Source organism: Nerophis lumbriciformis, linkage group LG06, assembly GCF_033978685.3.
Source record: "Nerophis lumbriciformis linkage group LG06, RoL_Nlum_v2.1, whole genome shotgun sequence".
In the NCBI taxonomy this organism is placed as follows: domain Eukaryota; kingdom Metazoa; phylum Chordata; class Actinopteri; order Syngnathiformes; family Syngnathidae; genus Nerophis; species Nerophis lumbriciformis.
In genome coordinates, this window is record NC_084553.2 from 14,603,773 (window position 1) to 14,628,662 (window position 24,890).

General features: G+C 38.2%; 1 protein-coding gene across 4 annotated transcripts in view; it reads left to right on the forward strand.

Moving 5' to 3' along the window:
- The first annotated feature begins 486 nt into the window (after positions 1-486).
- The window catches only part of vps13c (vacuolar protein sorting 13 homolog C), an 85,123-nt gene continuing 60,719 nt past the window's right edge, over positions 487-24,890 (forward strand). The window contains exons 1-22 of one of the 4 annotated variants that reach the window (XM_061963789.2): positions 487-698; positions 5,215-5,258; positions 8,077-8,119; positions 9,029-9,124; positions 9,379-9,411; positions 9,717-9,818; positions 13,692-13,754; positions 14,125-14,199; positions 14,402-14,511; positions 16,402-16,461; positions 16,537-16,596; positions 16,673-16,753; positions 20,836-20,893; positions 20,982-21,109; positions 21,230-21,336; positions 21,928-22,102; positions 22,195-22,257; positions 23,241-23,382; positions 23,449-23,549; positions 23,630-23,772; positions 23,853-24,045; positions 24,123-24,237. In XM_061963789.2, the coding sequence (XP_061819773.2) occupies positions 599-698; positions 5,215-5,258; positions 8,077-8,119; positions 9,029-9,124; positions 9,379-9,411; positions 9,717-9,818; positions 13,692-13,754; positions 14,125-14,199; positions 14,402-14,511; positions 16,402-16,461; positions 16,537-16,596; positions 16,673-16,753; positions 20,836-20,893; positions 20,982-21,109; positions 21,230-21,336; positions 21,928-22,102; positions 22,195-22,257; positions 23,241-23,382; positions 23,449-23,549; positions 23,630-23,772; positions 23,853-24,045; positions 24,123-24,237 (2,092 nt within the window). In that variant the 5' untranslated portion in view covers positions 487-598. The remainder of the gene's footprint in view (positions 699-5,214; positions 5,259-8,076; positions 8,120-9,028; positions 9,125-9,378; positions 9,412-9,716; positions 9,819-13,691; positions 13,755-14,124; positions 14,200-14,401; positions 14,512-16,401; positions 16,462-16,536; positions 16,597-16,672; positions 16,754-20,835; positions 20,894-20,981; positions 21,110-21,229; positions 21,337-21,927; positions 22,103-22,194; positions 22,258-23,240; positions 23,383-23,448; positions 23,550-23,629; positions 23,773-23,852; positions 24,046-24,122; positions 24,238-24,890) is intronic. The other 3 variants (XM_061963790.2, XM_061963791.2, XM_061963792.2) reach the window with 3 other exon arrangements.

A 24,890-nucleotide genomic window follows, 5' to 3' on the forward strand; every position in this document is an offset into this window, starting at 1 on the left:
ACTTTATTTGTCGGCATGGAGGCGAGGATTAGTGATTTAGAAGTAGCTACAACACTGCAGACGGATGGACTTTAGCCGCTAGTTAGCTAGCCATGTCTTAAAGCATCTCTTCCTGAGGGCGTTTCTGTGTTGTAACTTCACCTTTAATGTTAGTTTTTAAGCCAAAATGCGTCCGTTCTCCCTTTTCTGTCTACACACTGTGTCTGCGTGTAAGTACTCTTTGATTGTGCGCTGCCGAACATGCTCGTCTTTTGTACTGTTTTGTACTTTTTTTTTGTACTTACTTTGATTATTATTTTCAACCGTTTGTAAATGTTGAAATGTATAAATAAAGGTTTATATTTAAAACAATAAATAAATAAATAAAAATAAAAAATCAACTGAAACTGAAGTAAACAGACACGCCCTTCAGAAGGAATCAGCTGACCGATCGATGCGCTCCGCCTGCACTTGCTTCCCGCGGACGTACAGACATGACTAATCGAGTCGCACACAGAGTCATCGATAAGGACGCAGCTGTCATCGTCTAATGCGGAAGTCGCGGTAAAAAAGTGACGCTGTCCTCGGCAGCGAGGTGTTCTATCCGCGGGTGTCAGTCATGGTGTTCGAGTCTATGGTCGGTGACCTCCTCAACAGGTTTATCGGAGACTACGTGGAGAACTTGGACAAGTCCCAGCTCAAGATCGGGATCTGGGGAGGTGAGCTGCGCAGCTAGCTAGCTAGCCACTTACTGTAGCGTTACGCTCCAGAGCCAGACTTGGTGCAGTTTTGTCGCTATTCAAAACTCTCTTCTCTCTCTGCAAATAAATCCTGATTACAGTGAACCGTGGAGCATACAAATCCACACAACAAGGTCTTATCTCAACTTCGGCATTAATTTGAGCGTTTGAATGTAGTTTAATTCGGTGCAACTGTCATATTGTCAACAAATAATGCACCTTCCGCCAATAACTGTAAATATTGAGCGGTTTGTCATGCGTAGCCATTGGCAATAGTTCATCCATTAATGTGATTTAAAATACAATATGACACTTTAAAGTAAAATGTATCTATAAATGTGTGTTTGTAGAAACACTAACTCGTCATAATTCGCTTCATGTTTTCCCGCCTTTGTATTACGTCATCAAACAAACAAACAAGCCATCAAAACATTTTCAATTGTCAGTCAGCAGGAGCCACTTCATTTTGTTTAAGGGGAACTGCACTGTTTGAGACTTTTGCCTATCCTTCACAATCAATATGTAAGAGAAACACATATGCTTTTATTTTTTTTATGCATTCTAACTCGTAAATAAACGCTAACAAAAAGGATAAATATAATCTTAGAGAAGGAGAAATATCATCTTAGAGAAAAATGACATTTTAAAACATTTAAGACCTTCAGTATATCAGTATGTGGAATTAAATTATGCAATTGGATTAAGCAAATAAATCAAACAATGTACTAATATGATCCACTTCAAACTTTTTCTTTTTTTTCTTTAGTGTATTTCGAACATGAACACACTTACATCATAATACATCACACAATTTCATATCATTTCATTTTACATCATGCCCGAAAAGGAGTAGGAAGAAGCAAAGCTTATTTAATCCTACCCTTTTCCCCACTTCAGAGCGTTTACAAATATATAGAATCATTTACTGACCTTTTTATATAATAAAATAACATCTGTGAATTAGTATACACAACAGTTTTGTAATATGCAACTAATTAATTCAGTCATTATTAACATACTGAGATGAAGAATATCTTATTTTCAATAAGGTTGAAAGTATTTCTCATAATTCTTCTTCTTTGTACTTTGTAAGCACTATTATTTTGAACAACCTCTTAAACTGGATCATATCAGTACAATGTTTAACTTCTTTACTTAATCCATTCCATCATTTAATTCCACATACTGATACGCTAAATGTTGTACGTGCATATAAATGTGTTAAATTATTTTTTCCTCTAAAGTTATATTTCTCCTATTTAGTTGAGAAGAATTGTTGTACATTCTTTGGTAGCAGGTGATAGTTTGCTTTGTACATCATTTTAGCTGTTTGCAATTTTACCAAATCACCGAACTTTAATATTTTTGACTCAATAAATAAAGGGTTTGTATGTTCTCTATATCCAACATTATGTATTATTCTAACTGATCTTTTTTTGTAACACGGTTAGCGAATGTAGCGCACATTTGTAGTTATTTTCCCATATTTCTACACAATAACTCAGATATGGTAACACTAGCGAGCAGTAGAGAATATGAAGTGATTTTTGGCCCAGGACGTATTTTGCTTTATTATTATTTGCTTAAAGTGTTTACAAAGTACAAAGAATTAGAACCATGATAAACATTCTGAATTTATCTCACCCATGAATCTTACCATGAATTGATTAACGTGGACCCCGACTTTAACAAGTTGAAAAACTTATTCGGATGTCACCATTTAGTTAGCAATTGTACGGAATATGTACTGTACTGTGCAATCTACCAATACAGGTTTAAATCAATCAATCCATCCATTCATTTTCAAGATAATCTTACTCATCTCACCATATGAAATATAACTTACTTCACCAATTAATATTTGTTTATTTAAATTTTGTATTGTTATTACTTATATTGTGAATAAATTGAGAACAGGAAGTGAACAAAAGTTTTAGTGACTGCTATGTAAAGGAAAAGGGGTAGGATTAAATAAGCTCTGCTTCTTCCTACTCCTTTTCGAACATGTTGAATAGAGAAACTGGAAAACTGTGATGTATCATGTTGTATGCATGCATGTTTCAAATAAACTCAAACTCAACTCAAAAAACAAAAGGCAGTTAACAATGGAGCCTGTGGTAGTTGCTGTATAGTGCTCTTAAAAACATCCAAACACCTCAATCAAGGTTTTATATACATGCTGTAAGTATATATGTAATGTAGTAACAGGCACATTCATAATAACATGTCATATTTACGTATTTTGCTAATTTTAATTATTTGGCAGCACATTCATTTCACGGACACATTACACCGTTCGCTATTTCCTTCAACATACAACTGCTTCTACTCATGGCAGACTTCATAAAAGACAACAGACATACTGAAACAAACACTTAGTGTACAATGTCTGCTCTCACTGGGATGACGACTGATGAGATGTTAATACATTCCCGTTGAGATGAAGAAATACCAGCTTTTTGTGTCTTTCTCGCCATCTCCGGGTATAGGTTGGATGTCATAGTTGACCAACTTATTGGTTTATGTCCACACCCTTCTACTATCTACGTGAGAGGTATGATTTATAATCTAGAATTAACTTTCACCAGCTCAGAGGCGGTGCAGCAGCGCACCGGTTGATGATGTCAATATAGCAGCAATGGCTAGTTAGCTCTCTGTGATCAATGCGCTGCTAAAAGTAGGTACTTAACGTTAGCCCGTCTAATAACAAAATCGCTAATACTATTGTTGAGTATTGTTGGCATTTTAATGGGCCAATTACCTTGACTTGTATTTACAAGTTAAAATGCATTGAAAAAAGACGTGTTCTTGTCTCACAAAAGGATTGTGAAAAATTACAAAAAGAAAAGTGTAGTTCCCCTTGAAACTTTGCCCCATTATGCTTGTTACTCTCCTGTGAGGACACACAAACGCACGCATAATTATTAAAACACAACAACTTTTTTGACAAGTCCACTGGAATGTTGTAAATGTGTAACCTTCTGATGTGACGGTCACAATTAGAAATTGAATTTATGGCTGTTAGCAGGGATTCGGATCTTGTGGAGCTGTTCCTTTTAAAAGGGCCGTTCAAAAGACTGGCTCGTTATTATAGTTCTTTTTTTTCTTCTTTTTTTTTAAGATGTGGATCAGAATATTTTACATTTTCATAAATATAGTATTGGTAGGAATTATTCTGAAATATTGACAATATGTCTTAGTTTTAACTGTACAATAGGGAAGGGATTCATTTGGCCCCATTCGCTGGGTGGATCCTGCGTGAGAAGAAGCTGGTGGGGTTGGTTAATCATTTTGCAATGCAGTCTGCTGAAAAAGATGGAAAGCGCTATTCTACATAGCAATTTATGCTGTGGTTAAAGTTGGAATTGCAACAAAACACATTTTAAGACTTAACACTTGACTGCCGTTTGGTGGCTTAAGTGGATCATGCATTTCTCCAATTTGTCACGTTTCATGTGTCAGGTAAACTGCAATGAATGGGGCCATACAAATTCCCTCCCTACTGTAAATATTCCTTAAGGTGGTCCCACATATCCATGCTTTGACAGTAATATCACTATTTAGAATTTTTCCTGACCTAAAGAACGTTGGAGCATTTTAATGATACAGATAAAAATAGACAAATAACAAGTGAGACTAAAATGTATATATGTATATGAAAGAGTAAATAAAATTAAATAAAAATTAGGACATAATAGAAAAACTTACATAGGACATAAGAAAAATGTAAATAGAAAATTGTGCGTAGGCTTGACCTACATCAGAACAATAAGCCATAAGAGTGAATCTAAATTAAATAAAGTAACTTAATGAAATAAAAATAAATAAACAAATGATTTGAAAAAGTTGTATTTTTTAGTCCAGTTGCCTTGTGGGGGACATTGTATCTGCGTGTGCATAAAAACAGCTCTCAACTGCCAATCGGTTCTCATCGTTCACTTTTAAGAACCGTTCAAAAGACTTGATTCGTTCATGAACGTCACATTTCTAGTCACAGTGTTGGCGTGCAACATGCGCAGTGTTGTTGTTGTTGCAGAGAAAGAAGTGTAATTAGGTAGTTTCTTTAGCACTAACAAACCTGTATGTCAGGATGACATCCTGCTGGCTTCACATGTTTGACACACATAAAAGCATTCTGCCTTTATGGAGCCGTCAATCAGCCCTGTAAGGAACAGAAAGTAGCTGAGGCTGGTTTGTTGTTTTCATTTGATCCTTTTTTTGAGCGCCTGTGACTGAAAGTCATTTGGGGAAATAACAAAGAGCATCTCTTATACTGTTACGCTCCCGGGGGGTGGGAGCCTCGCCCAAGTGACTTGACAAAAATGTGAAAAGACTTCCAAATTTAGTGTTTAAAAAAAACAAAAACAGTTTGTGTCTGTGCACAAGATCATTTAAATGTTGTCCTATTTGCCCAAATATTGTGTGTCACCTGCATAAAAATGTTGTTGCCCCACAGTAAATCAAATAAACTCCTCTTTCTTCTGCATCCCCTTAGGAAATGTTGTGCTGGAGAACCTGAAAGTGAAGGAAAATGCGCTGGTAAGGCTGCCGCTGCTCCTCTGATGTCATCATCATCAGCCAGTATAAACTATCCATCCATCCATTCATTTTCTACCGCTTAGAGAAGTATACATATTTAGCTGTGATCTTCTTTCCCCCATCATTTTTCTGCATATTTTCACCGATTGAAATCAGCTCACACTTACATGGAACCCAGAAAACATTGTGAATGTTTTGTTTTTTTATTGCCTGTGCATGGATCCTATAACAAGCCTAACTTAACAACTTTTACAAAAAAAATGAGCTCATGTTGCACATGTTTTTATGACACAAACAAAAACGCTCCATTTTACCCGTCCACACAAGCATCGAGTTTTACAGCATGGCCAGTTGTGCAAATTAGACAATGACATGATTTAGTGCACCCTGAGGAACAAAATGGCATTACAAATAGGGGTGTTAAATTAGTGCATTATTTGCGATTCAATAATCCCAGTCATAATTAGGGTGTTATGGTTTTTAATGGCGTCAATATAATTTTTAATATCCGACATTACTGCCTCTGTATGCCTTTGTGTTTCTTCGCCCTCTTGTGCTTGACTCAGAGCAGCAACATCGTAATATCTATAAACAACACTCCCGCCATGCAGAACAAAGATAATACAGTATGCATGCAATTATTATCTAACAAATAGTGTAAAATATTCATAATACGCCTGAAGGAGAACTACACTTTGTAGAAATTTTGCCTATCGTTCACAATCATTATGAGAGACAAAAATACACGTCTTTTTTTTTTTTTTTTTTTTTTTTTTACTATTTTAAAGATGATTAAAAAACGCATGCAAGATGCGGCTAATGGGAGTTGCAAAGCCCTCTAAAACAACTTCAAAACCCTCCATCCACGTTTTATATACACACTGGAAGTCTATATATAATGTAGTGACAGACACCTTCACAACAATATTTAATATGTTCAATGTTTACCGTATTTTGATAATTTTAATCATTTACGAGACTGATTTATTCCGCGCATTGAGTTCTGTTTCCATAGCAGTGTATGTCTTGACTTCTGGCAACAAATGTGTGTTCCTACTTGCGGAATGAAACACGAGTGTGTTCTAATCATGGCATACTTGGTAACAGACAACAAAGACGAATACTTTGGGACAAATGAGGATTCACAACCATATACTTTTGAAGCTGAATATACTGAGGATGAACTGCTGCTTACAGAAGCCAGCACGAAGGAAGAGTGAGACGTTGGAGTAGACGGAAGTTGGGAGAGTGAGGTGAAAGTGATTTTGACGCTATAAATATGGAACTAAGAGACAAGCTATTTCGACAAAAATGGATCGCTTAACCAAAATAAACCGGAAACGTCCCCCGGCCAGCTGTACCAAACCGACAACTGTCCATCGAGTGAGTCACACTTCATATTGATCATGATACACGCAGTTTATTAACATAATATGAATTTTTAAAAATCGAAAGAAGATTGTGTGATGCTAAAAAATATTGATGTAATCATAGTAATATCGCTTAGATACGCTCCTGTACTTGGTATCATTACAGTGGATGTTAGGTGTCGATCCACCAATGTCGTTTGTTTACATTTTGACGCCGGTGAGCTACGGTGTGTTGTGAAACATGTTTAACTATTCCTCGTCCTGCAGGGATGATACTAGTAAGAAACTTACTTTATTTGTCGCCATGGAGGCGAGGATTAGTGATTTAGAAGTAGCTACAACACTGCAGACTGCGGATGGACTTTAGCCACTAGTTACATAACCATGTCTTAAAGCACCTCTTCCTGAGGGCGTTTCAGTGTTATAACTTCACCTTTATTGTTAGTTTTTAAGCCAAAATGCGTCCGTTCCCCCTTTTCTGTGTACACACTGTGTCTGCTTGTAAGTACTCTTTGATTGTGCGCTGCCGAACATGCTCGTCTGCTCGTAAACCAGCAATGACACGACGTGACGACGACGGGGCGAGAGGGGGTTGCGGGACCGGTACTTTTTAGAGGTGGTATAGTACTGAAAATGATTAATTGTATCGTGGTACTATACTAATACCGATATACCGTACAACCCTAATTTGAACAAAACCTTTTCAAAACAGATTCCAAAAGCTTCCCTGGGCTGCTGACGTATGACTTATTGTGTATGCACAGCGTTGGCCAAAAAACATCTTTTTAAAAATGTATTTTCCAAATTGTATTTACAATGTCACAGAATGTTAATCTAATAAAATAAAATACACAAACCCCTGCTGTAACCCATTCACTGCTTTACAATATTTAGGATTAAAAAAATTACAAATCAATTGAGAAAACATGCAAATACAATACTAAAAAAAGGAAAAACAAATATACTAAAAAAAGGAAAAACAAATACTAGTAAAAGCAACAGTGTCAATGACTCTTTTTTTGTTTTCTTTTTGTGTTCAGCACTTTGTTTGCCACTTGCCTGTGTATTAAATGTGCTATATAAATACAGTTAGATTTGATTTGAATAATGACAATAGTAATATCAATAAATTGATTCTTAAAAAAAAAAAAGAAAAAAAAGTTGTATTTTATATTTTTTAAATCGATTTTCGAAAATGATTAAACAGTAACAATTGCGATTTGGATGTAAATTGATTTTTTGGAGCACCCCTAATCTCTATACTAATGTAAATAATTTAAATGAAAATACTTCAAGTTGAGGGCTTTCCTCAGCTTTTCTGGTGAGTTCATTACATTTATTAATTACAGTTAATGATTAATTGATCACAATTTTTTTCTGAATCACCTCACAGCACTAATTACCAGTGAGTTGTAGTGGTGACATTGTTCTTGTATTTTGTATTGTAGAGTGAATTTGATGTCCCGTTCAAGGTGAAGGCTGGACAGATAGGTGAGTGGCTGTCAATCAAAAGGTGACGTCGCCTGATGGCGTGGTCCTCTCTATGTTTAGAGCGCATGTGATGAAAGTTCTGATGTGTCATGTTGAGCCAAAAAAAAAGACTGTACTGTGTATGTGCATATAATTTGTTCATATGCATCTTGACTATGGAGGTTAATTTGTGTCTTGATCCTGAAATCTTTTTTTTGGTCACATAATTTATGTAACTGCATTTTTTGCATTTGAATTTTGTGAACTTAAATTTTGTACACAATTTTCATAGAATAAAAAAATTGAAAAAAATTCAGTGCAGAAAAATTCAGTGTAAAATAAATTAATTGCAAAAAAAAAAACGTGTGTAAAAATTTAGTGTTAAGGAAAAAATCAGTGTGTAAAAATTCCATGTTACAATATTCAATGTAAAAAAATTAATTGCAGAAAAAAATCACTGTGAAAAAATTTAGTGTGAGGAAAAAATCAGTATATTAAAATTGTGTAAAAAACATTTAGTGTATAAAAACTGTGTATTCAGTGCAGAAAAATGTGTTGCTTCAAAATGTATCTATTTTCTACCGTTTGTTCCTCTTGACTTCTGCTAAATAAAAACTGAAGCACCTCGCTGTCTGGTTCTGAGACAGGATCGATTCAGTCTTAATTTACTTGAATATGGAGTTTTGAAGCAATGAATATGTCTGCATTGAATTTCTGGGCACTGAATTTTTATACAATGTTTTTTTTTTCCACACTAAATTTTAAAACACTTTAGTTTAATAAACAGAATTTTTAAACACGCAAATTTTTCTCACTATTTTTTATTCAATAAAATTTGATTCAAACGCAAAAAATTCACATTTAGTGTCAAAAAAAGCTGTCGTAATAAAGACACAAATGAACCTCCATACTTGACCTTTTTTGTGTCAGGTACGCTAACGCTGAAAATTCCCTGGAAGAACCTCTACAATGACGCTGTTGTGGCGACCCTAGATGGACTCTACCTGCTGGTTGTTCCCGGAGCCAGTAAGTAAACTTCCTGTTACTTGAGTGACAGCTGCCATTGTTTAGTGTGTACACAAGATTTTGATGCATGACAGGGAATATAAGCCTCATCTCGACTCCACAATGGTCCTGGGAATTCTAACGAGGCGACAAAACAAGGAAGTGGTCGTGCCATGAAGCGGTCACATGTTCTGGCCACGTCCAAGCCACTTATTTCCCAAACTAGCACACGTGTTGTTTTGTGTGTTCTCACATTACGTGTGTGTGTGTTCCAGCTGGATCTCAGCTGATAACATGTCCCTTTAACGGTAAGGCTGACGCTCACGACTGTGGTTGAGGTCGCTCCAATTGCCAGTCTTCTGTCAGGCTGTTGAGCATTTCCTGTTAGGCTGCTTGATCCCCGATTCACTGAAAAATATGTCATGTGACCAATCACAAGATGGCTCTGTGCAGCCCATTTAGCGCTTGGTATGGTCTGAGTGGTCTTAGCTGCAGACTAGTCTGGGCTTTCACTGGGTCATCCTTCTGGTGGGTTCTGGTTTCTGCACACTCTGAGACAACTACCCATAGAACCATGCTAGCTGAGGTGTTGACCTTCTTGTCTTCCTGGCAGCCATCAAGTATGACGCGGCTAAGGAGGAGCGCTACCAGCAGGAGGCGAAGCAGCGCGAGCTGCAGCGCATCGAGGAGGCGCTACAGATGGCAGCCCGCCGAGGTGAGCCCCTCTGGCCTCTTCACTGATGGTCACTCTGAGCTATGCTAATCCCCCACCTCTAATATTGGAGATTTCAACACGAAATTGTTAGACACAACAATAATGGCGTATTCCAAACAGGAGCTCAACTATGTGACAGTAGAACCTCTAAAGTGGAACACCCTATCTGTGCGCAATACTAGGAATTGTAGTATCGATCCGATACCAAGTACCGGTAAATACAGGGATAGTGTTGCTGATACTGATACTTTTGACTCGGGTTGTCCCGATACAACCTTTTCACTTCTCAAACAAAAGCTATATTGCAGCCTTGACTATTGGCCAATATCAACCTGATACGATATCAGCAGGACTAACACAGGCTTGTTTACTTATTTTATAGTGTGGAATGTTACAAAAGGTTTAATCAAATGATATGTTGTAATCATGTGAGCTCTGCATGCTGGATAAAAGTGCTCGAGCGCAGTCTAAAATGGACTGGATACTATTTTGTTTTTATACCTCGTTTTCTTTCAGTAAGTATGTTGCCATGGTCAAGAAGTAGGGGTGTTAATCATTGGGCATCTAACGATTTGATCTGATTCCGATTCCCTGAGGTGATTATTCAATTCGTAATAAATTCTCCATTTAAACCGATTCTCGCAATGTATTTCTATTATCTGTTAAAATACTTATAATGATGAAATGGAGCCTATCTCAGCTACAATCGGGCGGAAGGCTGGACAAGTCGCCACCTCATCGCAGGGCCAACACAGATAGACAGACAACATTCACACTCACATTCACACACTAGGGCCAATTTAGTGTTGCCAATCAACCTATCCCCAGGTGCATGTTTTTTGGAAGTGGGAGAAAGCCGGAGTACCCGGAGGGAACCCACGCAGTCATGGGGAGAACATGCAAACTCCACACAGAAAGATCCCGAGCCCGGGATTGAACCCAAGACTACTCAGGACCTTCGTATTGTCTGCCACCGTGCTGCCGACTTGAAAATCATTATTTGTAAATCAACTATTTTCATAGTTAGACATAAAACATTTTTTTACGACCTTTTAAATACATTTTTCAACATTATGAGAGCCCTCTAAAAATAAGATAACACCTTTTGGTCAACTTTAAACTCTTTCGATCCAATATAGCAATGCTGCATGAGCCTGAGCCAATCAGTGCCCACCATACTAAACAGTGCGCTCTGGTTGGTTTGGTCTCCTCTAGTGGCCAATACAACTGCAGTATTAATGTCTTTAGTTTATTTAGCAGTTTTTATGGTTGAAAATAATTAATTTAGGCCCAAAAAATAGTAGAAAATGCTTTAAAAATATATATAAATATCTTTAAATACATTTGCATTGTGGAGAAGCCCAATGTGGAAAGCGATGACTGTAATAATCTACATTTTAATCATTCAGTTTTACTACACATTTTTTTTATTACTTTACCGCAATAATTTCACAACATTATAGAATAAAGTACCTTGTCCTTTAAATGGTAAATGAGTTATACTTGTATAGCGCTGTTCTACCTTTAAGGTACTCAAAGCGCTTTGACACTATTTCCACATTTACTCCTTCACGCACACATTCACACACTGATGGCAAGGCCCTAACTACGACCCATCAGGAGCAAGGGTGAAGTGTCTTGCCCAAGGACACAACGAACATGACTAGGATGGCGGAAGCCGGGGATTGAACAAGGAACCCTCAGGTGGCATGGCCGCTCTACTCCCCTTTTTTTTTTTTAAGAAATAAATAAAAATTACAAAATACAATAAAAATGAAGTAAAGAAAAAAGTAAATAATTGTAGTACAAAAAAACTACACACAACTGTCTGATGAAAAATGTCACTATTGCAAAAAACTAAAATGAGCAACAATTTAACAAAGATATAAAATTGTCAAATGTAAACAAAACCACGAAAATAATAACATTACACGCAGATATTTATGAAAAATAACGTCAGTTAGTAGAGCAGAGAAGGGAGAGGAAAAGCATTCCTGACAGACTAGAAAAGATGCTGCAGTCCTATAATAAACTCTGTGACGTATAGAAAAAAACCTGCAACAAAAGTATCAATCCCATCACGCTAATATCGATCTATAACCGAGGTCTCTCTACTATCGACAAAAATTGAGCTACTATCGATATTTAGATCCCACTCCTACTCCAGAACACCCATGAGGGTGTTTAATTCCGAATTCAACCAAAATTGTCGGGATCTCTACATAAAACTTCAAACATTGCCTGTACACTTAAAGGGGAACTACACTTTTTTGGGAATGTTGCCTTTCGTTCACAATCATTATGAAAGACATGATGACAGATGTTTTTTTTTATTTATTGCATTTAAAATAGTAAATAAAAGTCTGCTTACAACGGAGCCAATGGGAGGTCCTCTATTCCGCCCATAAAACCCAAAACAAAAACATCCAGAAAGCGCCAACAATACGCCATTTACATTTCGTGACTTGAATATTAACCAAGTATTAATTATATTGTTATTATAAGCGCTAACACAGACAAACTATTTATAGCGGCGCCGTGATCACAACCTTGTGTGCCAATGTTGACATGATCGCCTGATCAGCTGCTTCCTCGTTTCCTTGCTCGTCAAACTTTATTGTAGATCATAAATCATGCCTCTCACCTGGATAGTAATAGGACGAGGATGTAATCCAACAAGTTGGTACACTTTGACAGCCAATTTAGACCTGGCAATGGCAAGAATAACACAAAAAGACGCTTGGTTCCACCCCCCTTTTCTTCACAAGGATTATGAGTCATTCGTCATCTAAATGGGAACATATGAACATCCTAGGAGTTGGCATCCTAATGACAGCAGACATTGTACAATATGTGATGAGTTTTTTGGCTCTCATGAAATCTGCAGTGAGTAATAATCAGTGATGTACTCACCCCCAAATCCTCCACGCGACACCTCCGCTCCGGACAGGATAACCTCCTCCAACCTCAGAGGACAAAGCTACGAACTATGGGAGACCGGGCTTTCTGCTCCGCCGCTCCCAGTCTGTGGAATGCTCTCCCTGACCACCTGAGGGAACCACAGACTGTGGATGCTTTTAAAAAAGGCTTCAAAACCGTTCTTTTAAAAAAAAGCCTTTTTATAGATATATGCATACTAGTTCTAGCTATTAGGCTGTTATAGCTTTTTTTTAAATTTATTTTAATTGTATTATTATTATTTTTTTTTTTTTTCAATACACTGTAGCACTTTGAGGTTGTTTGCTCAATGTAAAGTGCTTTTTTACAATTAAAATCTATTATTATTATTATTATTATGTGGTAGAAATGAATGTGCCGCGTATGCTTAAAATGATCAAAATATAAAATATTGTTATAAATGTGCCTGTTACTACATGATGTATATACTTAAATAATGTATATAAAACCTTATTGGAGGGGTTTGCCTGTTTTTTAAGGGCGTTAAAGGCAGAATACCTTAGGCTACTTTGTAAGCGGACTTTTGAGCATTTATTTACTATTTACAATGCATTAAAAAATACATCCGTCATCATGTCTTTCATAATGATTGTAAACAATAGGCAAAAAAAAAAAAAAAAAGTGCAGTTCCCCTCAAAAGCTTTTACAATGGCCACAGCTGGACTCTAGAACAGATCATTTCCATTTCCAATATTTCTTAAGTTGAAAAAAACGGCTTCTAAATCTGAACATTTCAGACTGTCCCTGAGACTGGTGTCCTGGAAGGGATTGTGTTCCACTTTAGAGGTTCTACTGTATGTTACATGACGTGTGGTTCTCAGGAGAAAAAAAAAAAAAGAGTTCTAGTCCAGTGAAAGTGTTTGACGAACGTAACAATTTTGTGTTGTGTTGTGTTCACGCTGCGTTGACTGACAGCGTCGCACACTGGCGAGCTGCTCTTCAGTCTGGAAAGCGTTGTTTATAAGGAGCCCGTGGATGGTAAAACACACATGCATGCATACCTGAAAGTAGCACTAGCGTAGCACTGGCATGCTAAAGCTAGGTTAACATGGTTCCCGTGATTGTATTGTGGAATTTAATGTTAAAAAAGAATGTGTGTTCCTTTTCTTCCCGATAACACATTAATATCATCCAATACACATGTAGACATAAATGTGCAAAGGTTTCATTCAGTTCCTCAAACTACAATATGAACCTCCAAATGTCTTTGCTGTGCGTTCTAAACTCTGCTCAGTGATTAGTTGCTCTACTCACACGTCCACCTACCTCCTCCAGGTGGGCGCTTTTGACCTCCTTCTTTCTCCTTCTCTCCTATTGACTGCTTTCTCTTTCTTTAATGCTGCCAAAGTCCCCAAAGGACATAAAAAATTTAAAAAGCACAAAAAAGCTCTGAAGAAGCTGAAACATCGCGTGAACAAATCAGGTGAGTCTAATGATTTTTACTGCCAATCAAAGATGGCGTTAACCTCCAGAGTGAAGTTTCAACTGAGCAAAAAAGATGTGATGTGGTTTTTGGGAGCATCTTCATCGCCTAAAAGACGTTTTACTGATTCAAGCTTTTGTCTAGGACCGCGTCTGGTCAGTCCGGGTTTAGATCTTAGGAGTCTTCTGCTTGCTGCTTCCAGAAAAGCCTCAGGAGGAGAAGAAGGACACGTTCATGGAGAAACTGGCCACCCAGGTGATCAAGAACCTGCAAGTAAAGATCAGCAGCATCCACCTGCGCTACGAGGATGATGTAAGCTTTGCTTTTTACAGCCAGGCTTAAGAAAGTGTAGGAATTTTTAGGTTAAAGTTCCAGTCAGGATTTGGTTCTGTCTACTCGGCCTGGGCAGTATGGCTAAAAACTGTATCATCATCTGTGTCATCATTATGACCTATCAAAAATATGTACCAGGACAAAAAAAAATTAAATTAAAAATGTAACCTTCTTCTGATTGTAATCCCCCCTGCTATCAAGGCAGAAAGGAAATTATATGTCATCACAAGCATGGAAAACACTAAATCAATGTTAATAAAATTCTAAAATCACATTGAACACTCTGAACCTCTTAGAATGCAAAAATAAGGAATATGCAAGAAATGCTGAATAAAGTGTAGCAAAATAGTGCAAAGTGTGAAAATGTAAACATAGAAACCTGAGAAGATTTATTTTCTGCAGTTGTAGTGCCAGGAAGTGTTGGCTGTGCTCTAAAGGGTGAGCGCGGCTAAGGTGGTGTGGTGTTACCAGTCTTGGTGGGGACGAGCGCCGTGTGTGTGTGTGTGTGTGTGTGTGTGTGTGTGTGTGTGTGTGTGTGTGTGTGTGTGTGTGTGTGTGTGTGTGTGTGTGTGTGTGTGTGTGTGTGTGTGTGTGTGTGTGTGTGTGTGTGTGTGTGTGTGTGTGTGTGTGTGTGTGTGTGCACGCACATATATATATATATATATATATATATATATATATATATATATTTTAGGGCTGGGTGATATATCGAGTTTGTAAAATATATAGATATATTTTAAAACAAGATATGTATTAAGAAAATATCGTAATATCGATATAATTTATTTCACGTTAAAATTGCCAAACGCCGCTTATTTGTTGTGTTCCTTGTTCTCCCCCGCTTCCCCTTCAAGGGCTACTAAACCGCTCCCCTACCTCCTTCCAAGACGTGCTTGCACGTATAAGAACATCCATGATTGGTTGGTTGTTTACTATGATGAGTCACGACTGGTTAGAGACAGGCCAATCAGAAGCAAGATAGGGCGGGTCATGGAACCAGGAAGGGAAATCACAAAGTGCCTGCCTGCAAATGTATTTTTTATCGGAGTTTTTGATACATTTTGTATTATTTGCACAGCTATGTTATTTATTTTACGTAGAAAGAATATTTTTCTATTTTATTTATGTTGTGTAATTCTGTGCTACTTTTGTTTATTTTCTGTGCTGTTAATACCCATCTTGACTAACTGGGTTAATAAAAGTGCCACTGACTGTTTACAGTACAGTTGTCATTCACTTCAATTTCACTGAATATCGCTCAAAAATGAATATCATTATACATATACTTTCACTGAAAAATATATCGAGATATACATCAAATATCGAGTTTAAGTAAAAATATATCGAGATATACTTTTTCGTCCATATCGCCCAGCCCTAATATATATACAGTACATACTGTATGTATGTATATACATAGGTGTGTATATCTATGTATACATATAAATGTGTGTGTGTGTGCGTGTGTGTGTATATATATATGTATATATATATATATATATATATATATACATATATATATGTGTACATACTATATATAAATATATATATATATATATATATACATATATATATGTGTACATACTATATATAAATATATATATATATATATATATATATATATATATATATATATATATATATACATATATATATATATATATATATATATATATATACATATAACGTTTTATCAAACACATTTTTTATAGATATCGATTACGTGTCTATCGCAATATATATTGATATCGACTTATCACCCAGCCCTACTGTCTACTGAAGTTGAGGTCCATCTTTCCATTAAGGCTTTGATTATGAGTGCTCTGGTCATGAAACTTGACTTACCTGGAGATGTTTGTGGATTTTTAGGTTTCTGACCCACAGCGCCCCCTGTCCATGGGAGTCACTCTGTCAGAACTCAGCCTGCAGGTAAGACATGCCCTTGTGTGTTCTTGGTCTGAAGACGTCTTCTCATCCTGCTCTTGCATCTTTGTCTTCCCTTAGACCACTGATGAGAACTGGAAGTGCTGCATCCTCAACGAAGCAGCAAAGATCACCTACAAGGTGAGGATTTCAATTACGTAGATCTCGTTTGTTTGTTCTTATCATCATTGATGCATTTTATGTTTGGACCTGTTAGCTCGGCCGTCTGGAGTGTCTGTGCGCCTACTGGAACGTCAACAGTCAGATTTTCTACAAAGACTCATGGCAGGACATTGTGGTGAGTTTTAAGAGGTCACAAACAAGCTACAGTATGTACAATCTTTGGAAACAGGGGATCATGGCTGTGTCCCCATTCACACACTTCCAGGCGTATACTGAAACACGTGCAAACTTGATAGCGCACGTAAAGCTGATCTAATAAATGTGTGCAAAGTGGATTGCGTCTGTTAAATGAGTAAAATAAGGCGTGCAAGCCATTTTGCGTCTCTGTCTTCATCAATATACAAAATATATGCTGATCAGCAAAAGGCCCACAATACTGGGAGAAGAAGATGCAAATATAGATAATTTAGCTCGCGTAATGTGATTTATCAACACTCTTCACCGTTTTGCGAGCACTATTTTACGTTTTATATGTCATGTCAGAATGACGAGAAAACTGACAGTTACACACACGGCTGCATGATCAGTGCTCGTGCTGCACAGACAAATGATGGACAGACGAGAATCCCCCGTCCTACATGTGTGTGTGTCAACATTTTGCACGGTCAGAAATAAAACATATTAGACACATTGTTTATTTAGCTACATCATTTTATAGCTGCCAGAGGAATTAAGCGGCGAATGAAAACAAATTCTATTGATGCGTTTTGGTGTCTTTTAGTATTTTTTAATGACGTTTGTTTAATTTACTTATAATATGTATTATTAAAATACTTCTTATATGAAAAAAAAATCCTAAATATTAGCGATATTATCGGCCGATAAATGCTTTAAAATGTAATATCGGAAATTATCGGTATCTGTTTCAAAAAGTAAAATTTATGACTTTTTAAAACGCCGCTGTATGGAGTGGTACACGGACGTAGGGAGAAGTACAGAGTGCCTATAAACCTTAAAGGCACTGCCTTTGCATGCCAGCTCAGTCACATAATATCTACGGCTTTTCACACACACAAGTGAATGCCAAGCATACTTGGTCAACAGCCATACAGGTCACACTGAGGGTGGCCATATAAACAACTTTAACACTGTTACAAATATGCGCCACACTGTGAACCCACACCAAACAAGAATGACAAACCCATTTCGGGAGAACATCTGCACCGTAACACAACATAAACACAACAGAACAAATACCCAGAACCCCTTGCAGCACTAACTCTTCCGGGACGCTACAATATACAACCCCCCTACCCTCTACCCCTCACCCCCCCACCTAAAACCCGCCCCCACCAACCCCGCCCTCCTCAACCTCCTCATGCTCTCTCAGGGAGAGCATGTCCCAAATTACAAGCTGCTGTTTTGAGGCATGTTAAAAAAAATAATGCACTTTGTGACTTCAATGATAAATATGGCAGTGCCATGTTGGCATTTTTTTCCATAACTTGAGTTGATTTATTTTGGAAAAGCTTGTTACATTGTTTAATGCATCCAGCAGGGCATCACAACAAAATTCGAAATAATAATGTGTTAATTCCACGACTGTATATATCGGTATTGGTTGATATCGGAATCGGTAATTAAGAGTTGGACAATATCGGAATATCGGCAAAAAAAGCCATTATCGGACATATCTACTAAATATGCATTTTTTGCGTTTTGAAAAAAAAAAAGTGGTTTCAGTAGATGCAATGCAGTCAATAAGATTGTCCTTGTGGCGATGCCCCGTACAGTACACGCAAAATCCCCCTTTAAATAAGGCGGTCTGCACCACTTTTCAATTGCACAAGTATTGTTAGTAAACCGCACGCAACACGCCCCCTTATAGTACACGCTATTTTATATATTACACACGTTGTTTAACGCATGGTGTTAGGATCTCAGTTAATCAGGCCCTTAGTCTTTTGAGTATTTACATTGAGAAGTCTAAAGGCCGAGTGTGCAGTGATGGACCTTTTACCACCCTCTGTAGTCGCCATCTTGGCTACGTAGAGGAACGGGAGGGACTAACTCAATAACTAGAAATTCATAATTTAAAAGGAGAGAAGAAAATGTTTCCAGTAAATACACAACAATAGTAATGGATCCTTCCCATCATGCCTTGCTGCAGCATGGTCAACCATGGTCTCAATTATTTTCTGCTACACTCCCTTAGGAAGAAGAAAACATTTTGCGCCCCTCCCCCTACTCTCCGCCATGACTATAATAGTGTAATTTGTCTATACAATTGTTATAAAGTACACCTATGCACAACATTGTATCCAAAGTCTTCTCAATAATAAGGTGACTGTATCAAACGAAAACTTGGTGAGTGTATTTTTTTTCTGGCGTTTTGTAAATAAACTACATCTCCCAGAATCCTCTGCTCAGCGCAGGAACGGCATGGTGGGGGCATTGAACACTGTAAGCGGGAGGTGAATTATGTTCGTTTTTTTGGACATTAAATCTGTCCATAACTGGTTGAGTTATGTTGTTAACAGACAAACAAGCAGGCCAAAACATAACCTCTTTGAAGAATGAAGATATAATATTATTCTATTAGCCGCAACATGTAAGTGTAAAAAACAACAACATTATGATTTGTACATTTTTAGAATGTGATTGTTCTATTTTTAAACAAAGAAAACAATTTGAAATTGTCGTTATTTTTAAGTTATTGTGCTTAGATTTTACCAGTCCGGCCCACTAGGGAATATATTTTCCTCCATGCGGCCCCTGAGCTAAAAATAGTTTGACACACCTGCACTAAACTGTACATTATTGTTTTACACTTGTTTACATTGTTACTTTAAATACATCAACTGGAAGTTATTCTCTTAAATATTAGCTTGAATTATTTGGGGCCTGATTTACTAAGATCCAAACACCATGCAGTAAACAAGGTGTACAAAACATAAAATAGCATGTACTATAAAGGGGGCGTGTTGCGTGCGATCTACTAACACTACTTGCAATTGAAAAGGGGTGCAGACTGCCTTATTTATCTTGAATGTATAATAGACTGTATTTATATTATTCACTTATGAATAATGCTGTATAATAGACTGTATTTATATTATTCCCATGTGAATAATGCTGTATAATAGACTGTATTTATATTATTCACATGTAAAAATACCTAAGTGTTTATTGTTTATTGTGAGCGAACTGTGGTGCTGAATTTCCTCCAGGGATCAACAAAGTACTTTCTATTCTATTCTATTTAAACAACAGTAATGGATCCTTCCCATCATGCCTTGCTGCAACATGGTCAACCATTAGAGCATTGCTTCTCAATTATTTCTGTCACGCCCCCTTAGGAAGAAGAAAACATTTTGCGGCCCTCGCCCCACTCTCCGCTGTAAATAGTATAATCTGTCTATAAAATTGTTGTAAAGTATACCTGTGCACAACATTTTATCCTTATTAACATTTAAAAAAATATATATAGATCAACTTACAACAAAGAATAACTTTACCAACATTGTTTGTTGGTCTGTTACAGAAAATATTTAAAGTGCATCAATTTGCCTGAAATGTAAAAAACATTTTTAATCCTGCATTACATGAAGGGTTCTGCAGCTGTGAAACATTTCCATGTCTCCTGTCATAATCATGATTTACAATGTAGTAGGATTATTTTTTACATTTAATGATTTCACATGACCCTCAATGGCTTGCACAGGACTGTAATCTATTTGTGGCAGTGGGTTGCAGTGTCATCCTATAATGTGTATAATTGGCCATGACGCATGTGCATGTCATTTTTGGATGCTGTGGAAGAGACAACAAGTAAAAATGAAGAGCAAAACAAAAAGGTTTAGAAAAAAAATAAGTTGCTAGATTTATCGCTAGTCGTTTTTTTTAAAGCTTGCGAAATACTCATCCCTCCTGCTGAGTCATTTTATTTTCTGACAGACCAGGTACGTATTAGAAGTGGAGATATGGTGCATGCCGCCACAAGCTACATTGACAGACAGTTCCGTTATAATGTGTTTATGAGTAAGGGCGGACAGATAGCGACAAATCTAGTGGTCGTGTGCCACAAATAAATGAATGTAAAACACTGACATTATTATTTTCAATTTAGCTCAGCCATTAGATATTAGCACTGTAAAAGATAAAATTAATACTAACTAAATAAAACACATGTAATTTTTCTGCATTGATTATGTGTGAAGCGTTGTAATTCCAACTAATCGTGTGTGTGTGTTGCAGGATAAATTGAAATGTGGGATCAGCACTAAGGATCAGGAGCTACCTCAATATCACTACAGTGAGTCCACCAACAACTCAGCCAAGTCTCCTTTTCATCGTTCGCCTCGTCTTACTGGCCGATGGGTCGCTTTGTTTGTGCTTTTCAGTATTTAAACCCATCTTTGCGTCCGCCAAAATGCGCATCAACCCAAACGCCGAGCAGGAACTGCAATCTCCAAAAGCCAAGCTGCACCTGGAGGTCCAGGACATCGCTATAGAGATGACCAGACCTCAGGTAACATGTCTGCCTGACTGTTGAGGTCACATGACCACTGTTGTCCATGACTAGCAGCTTTTGACCATCACTTGAATGCATACTGGCTCAGTGCAGATGTTTGTGTGTTGTCACGTGCAGTACGCCACCATGGTGGAGCTGCTGGAGTCCATTGACCGCATGGTGAAGAACACTCCTTACAGGAAGTTTAGGCCTGAAACTCCCATCCATGCCAACGCCAAAGTTTGGTCAGTCCAACATTAAAGCAAACATCACATCACGTAGTAGGGGATAGATTTGAGACATTTGGGGTATTTGCAGTATAGGGACCCTCCCTCATAGAAGGAAAAACTCCTACCAGATCATTTAGTTCTAAGGCTGTTTAAAATGATGAGAGGTGGCTACAATAAAAGTTTAACAATTGAAAGAACCTAGCTACCTAAAGCTCGAAGCAATCTCTAAAATGGACACCCCCCTCATCTGCGTTTGTCCTCCTTGGTTTGCAACGCCTTGGGGGAAATCAAAACTGAAAGTTAACTTGACGTGTGTGCCTAGCTCACACACATTCTCCTCCACTCTCTCTCTCCCGGCTAATAATGATATATGTGTGTGTGAGGGTGCATAGATATAAAACACAGGGTGCGTTCATTGTGATTATTTTCTTCAAACAGAACCAAGGCCAAATCTAGTCATTTCTAAGGTGTTCCATTTTGTCCAAATGAGGGAAATTATACCTCAAACAGCAGCATGCATATTTTATTTCAAATTCGCTGGAAGAAGTTAGATTTTACACAACGGTGGCTAAAATCTAAATCTTCTCCCGATCTCATTTCCACTAGGTGGCGTTACGCCTTCAACAGTATCCTGGAGGTCCACATCCGCCACACCAGCCGCATGTGGTCCTGGTCCAACATCAGACACCACCGCGAGAACGTGAAGGCCTACAAGTTGGCCTACAAGACCAAAGTACTGAGCCAGAACAAGCTCAACGCCGACACCGAGCGCCACATTCAGGTCCAAAGAGTCTCATGGACAACCCCATCCCCGCACCCCTGCCTTCTCAGTGGATCAAACAGCCTCATGTGACTTCTTTGTCTTTCTGCCAGGACCTGGAGAAAGTTCTGGATGTGTTCAGCATCACATTGGCTCGCCAGCAAGCTCAGATGGAGGTAACGCTATGGTAGGGCTGGGCGATAAAACGATATCAATACATATCGCGATAGACACGTAATTGATAACTATAAAAAAAATGCTAAAAATGTATAAAATATGTATACAAATTTAAAAAATGTCTAAGTCTAAGTTTGATTATTTTTTGAAATTCCATGGCAGAAGACAGTTCTGAAGTTGCGATTAAGGTTGGTTGCATGAACAAAGGCAGTCGCTCTATGGTAACCCAGCAACACAGGATAAGATCAGTGGGAGTGACACGCTAACAGCCAATCAGGTAACAGTGTCAACTATCAAGATTGGTTTCGCCATCTTGTTGTCTCGCTGTTGATTCTTTACATGGAATGAGAAGAGAAAGTAAAAATGAGTGCTGCAGAGAGCGAATAAATAAATAAAACTTAACAGTATGGCAGTTTTTGGGGGGATTTTGTCAAACGGATCATAGTCAGACCAGTTTGGCCTGTAAATTTAGCAAGTGGCTCGTCCCTACCAAGATCAGTAATACCACACCACCTTTAGAGCACAGCTGTTACTTCCTTCCAAGCACTAAACCTGCAAAAAATGGTTATTCTCGAGTTTCTCTTTTTACATTTTCACGTTTTGCACTATTTTGTTACACTTTATTAAGCATTTCTTACATATTCCTTATTTTTGGATTTTAAGAGGTTATTGTTCAATGTGATTTTATAAATGTGTTTACATTGATTGTTTTCCATGTTTGTGGTAACATTTTGTTTCCTTTTTGTCTTGATAGCTGAGGGGATTATAATAGAAGGTTATGTGTAAAAAGAAATGGTTACATTTAATATGTTTAGTCCTGGTCCTTTTTTCGATAGGTCATAAAAAATATAAATGATTTTCAATACCGACCGATATAAAACACTTATATCATGATATATATTTTTAGCCATATCGCCCAGCCTTACACTATGATGATGATGCATAAGGCTGCGAGGTATTTAGATCTTTCCCCTTCCTGCAGGTGGTCCGCTCAGGGCAGAAGCCGGGGAGCAAGAAGGCATCGGGAGGGCAGAAGCAGGGAGGAGGCGGTTTCTTTAGCAACTTCTTCAGCAGAAAGGCCAAGAAGGAGGAGCAGGATCCTGAGGAGAGCAAGGAGGCTGAGGGTGGGTGGTCGACTGCGTGACGGCAAGGAAAATGTCAGGTGACGCCAGCGTCTTTCTGCTCCCCAGGTTCAGCTTTGGACGGGATCATGACTGCAGAGGAGAAGGACAAGCTCTACACTGCCATCGGCTACAGCGGCAGCTCTCACAACCTGACTTTACCCAAACAGGTAGACACGCCCACCGGGCTGCGTGGGTCCTCGTCCGCCGTGTCCATATCCATCTGATCTCTTTCATCTTCACGCCGCAGTACGTCGCCGTGGTGGTCACCTTCCAGCTCTGCAGGACCTCGGTGACAATCCGAGACCAGCCGGACGTCCCAGAGATCCTCAAGGTCCAGATGATTGACCTTAGTTCTAAAATCTCTCAGCGCCCTGGAGCTCAGGCCGTGAGGTGTGTGAGGTCACACGTTGGACTCTCCTGTAATGTGACCGTGTCTACACTCTGACGTGTGTTGTTGTGTGCCCCTGCAGGGTGGAGGCGGCCCTGCAGCACTGGTATGTGACAGGCTTACTGCAGCAGGGGGCGGTGCCCTCGCTCATTGCTTCAGTAGGTGACTCCACCTCTTCACTGCTCAATTTTACCTTTGAGTTGAACCCAGAAGAGAGCGCCGCCGACCAGCTGCTGAGGGTGGACTCGCAGCCCGTGGAAATAATCTATGACGCTGTAAACGCCAACACTGCAGTCAGCGTGTCAAAATCGCAGGATCACTGCTCATCTCTCTGCTTGTGTTCCTTCCTCAGATGACTGTCAACAGTTTGGTAGAATTCTTCAAGATGGGGAAGGGTGTGGACCTGGAGGTCTTGGCCTCTGCTACACTCTCCAAACTGGAGGAGTTTAAAGAAAAAACAGCAACAGGTTAGTTAGATTGTTCTACAGGTTCTCGGAGCATTAGAACAGTCCTAGAGGCTTCATTAGGGGAAATTTAGACTCAATCTGTCGTCATTTGGCTCCTCCTCCTTAGAATGTTGATGATTTAGCCCAGGGGTGTCCAAACTTTTTCCACTGAGAGTTGCACGCTGAACAATCAAAGCATGCAAGGGCCATTTTGATATTTTTCAAACCAATACAAAATAATTAAGGTTTTTTTTACCTTTGGGGCCTCTCTCAAGTTTGGTTCTGGGGACCCGAAATGTTTTAAAAAAAAAGGCTCATGTAATTTGAAAAAAACCCAGAAGATGTATCCAATGCTTAAATCTCTAGATCAGCTTGTCAATATAAAGGTTTTTTTAATTTATTTTTTATGCCTTTTTTGTCAAAAGCCTGTTTTTATTGCAAAAACACTAAATAGGCAATATTTTACCCCAAAAAATATGTCTAAATAAAATATTTGATCTGAAGGAATGTGGAGGCTTCAATAGGTCAATGTCATGACAGAATTTATTGTAACTCACTATTGTTTTTTGAGCAAATACAGTTAAAAAAAAAATCCCACCAAAATTCTTGGGGATTCAAAAGAGCCCCACTCATAAAAGTGTTTAAAATTAGGTCTGTTTTTTTTTTTTTTTTAC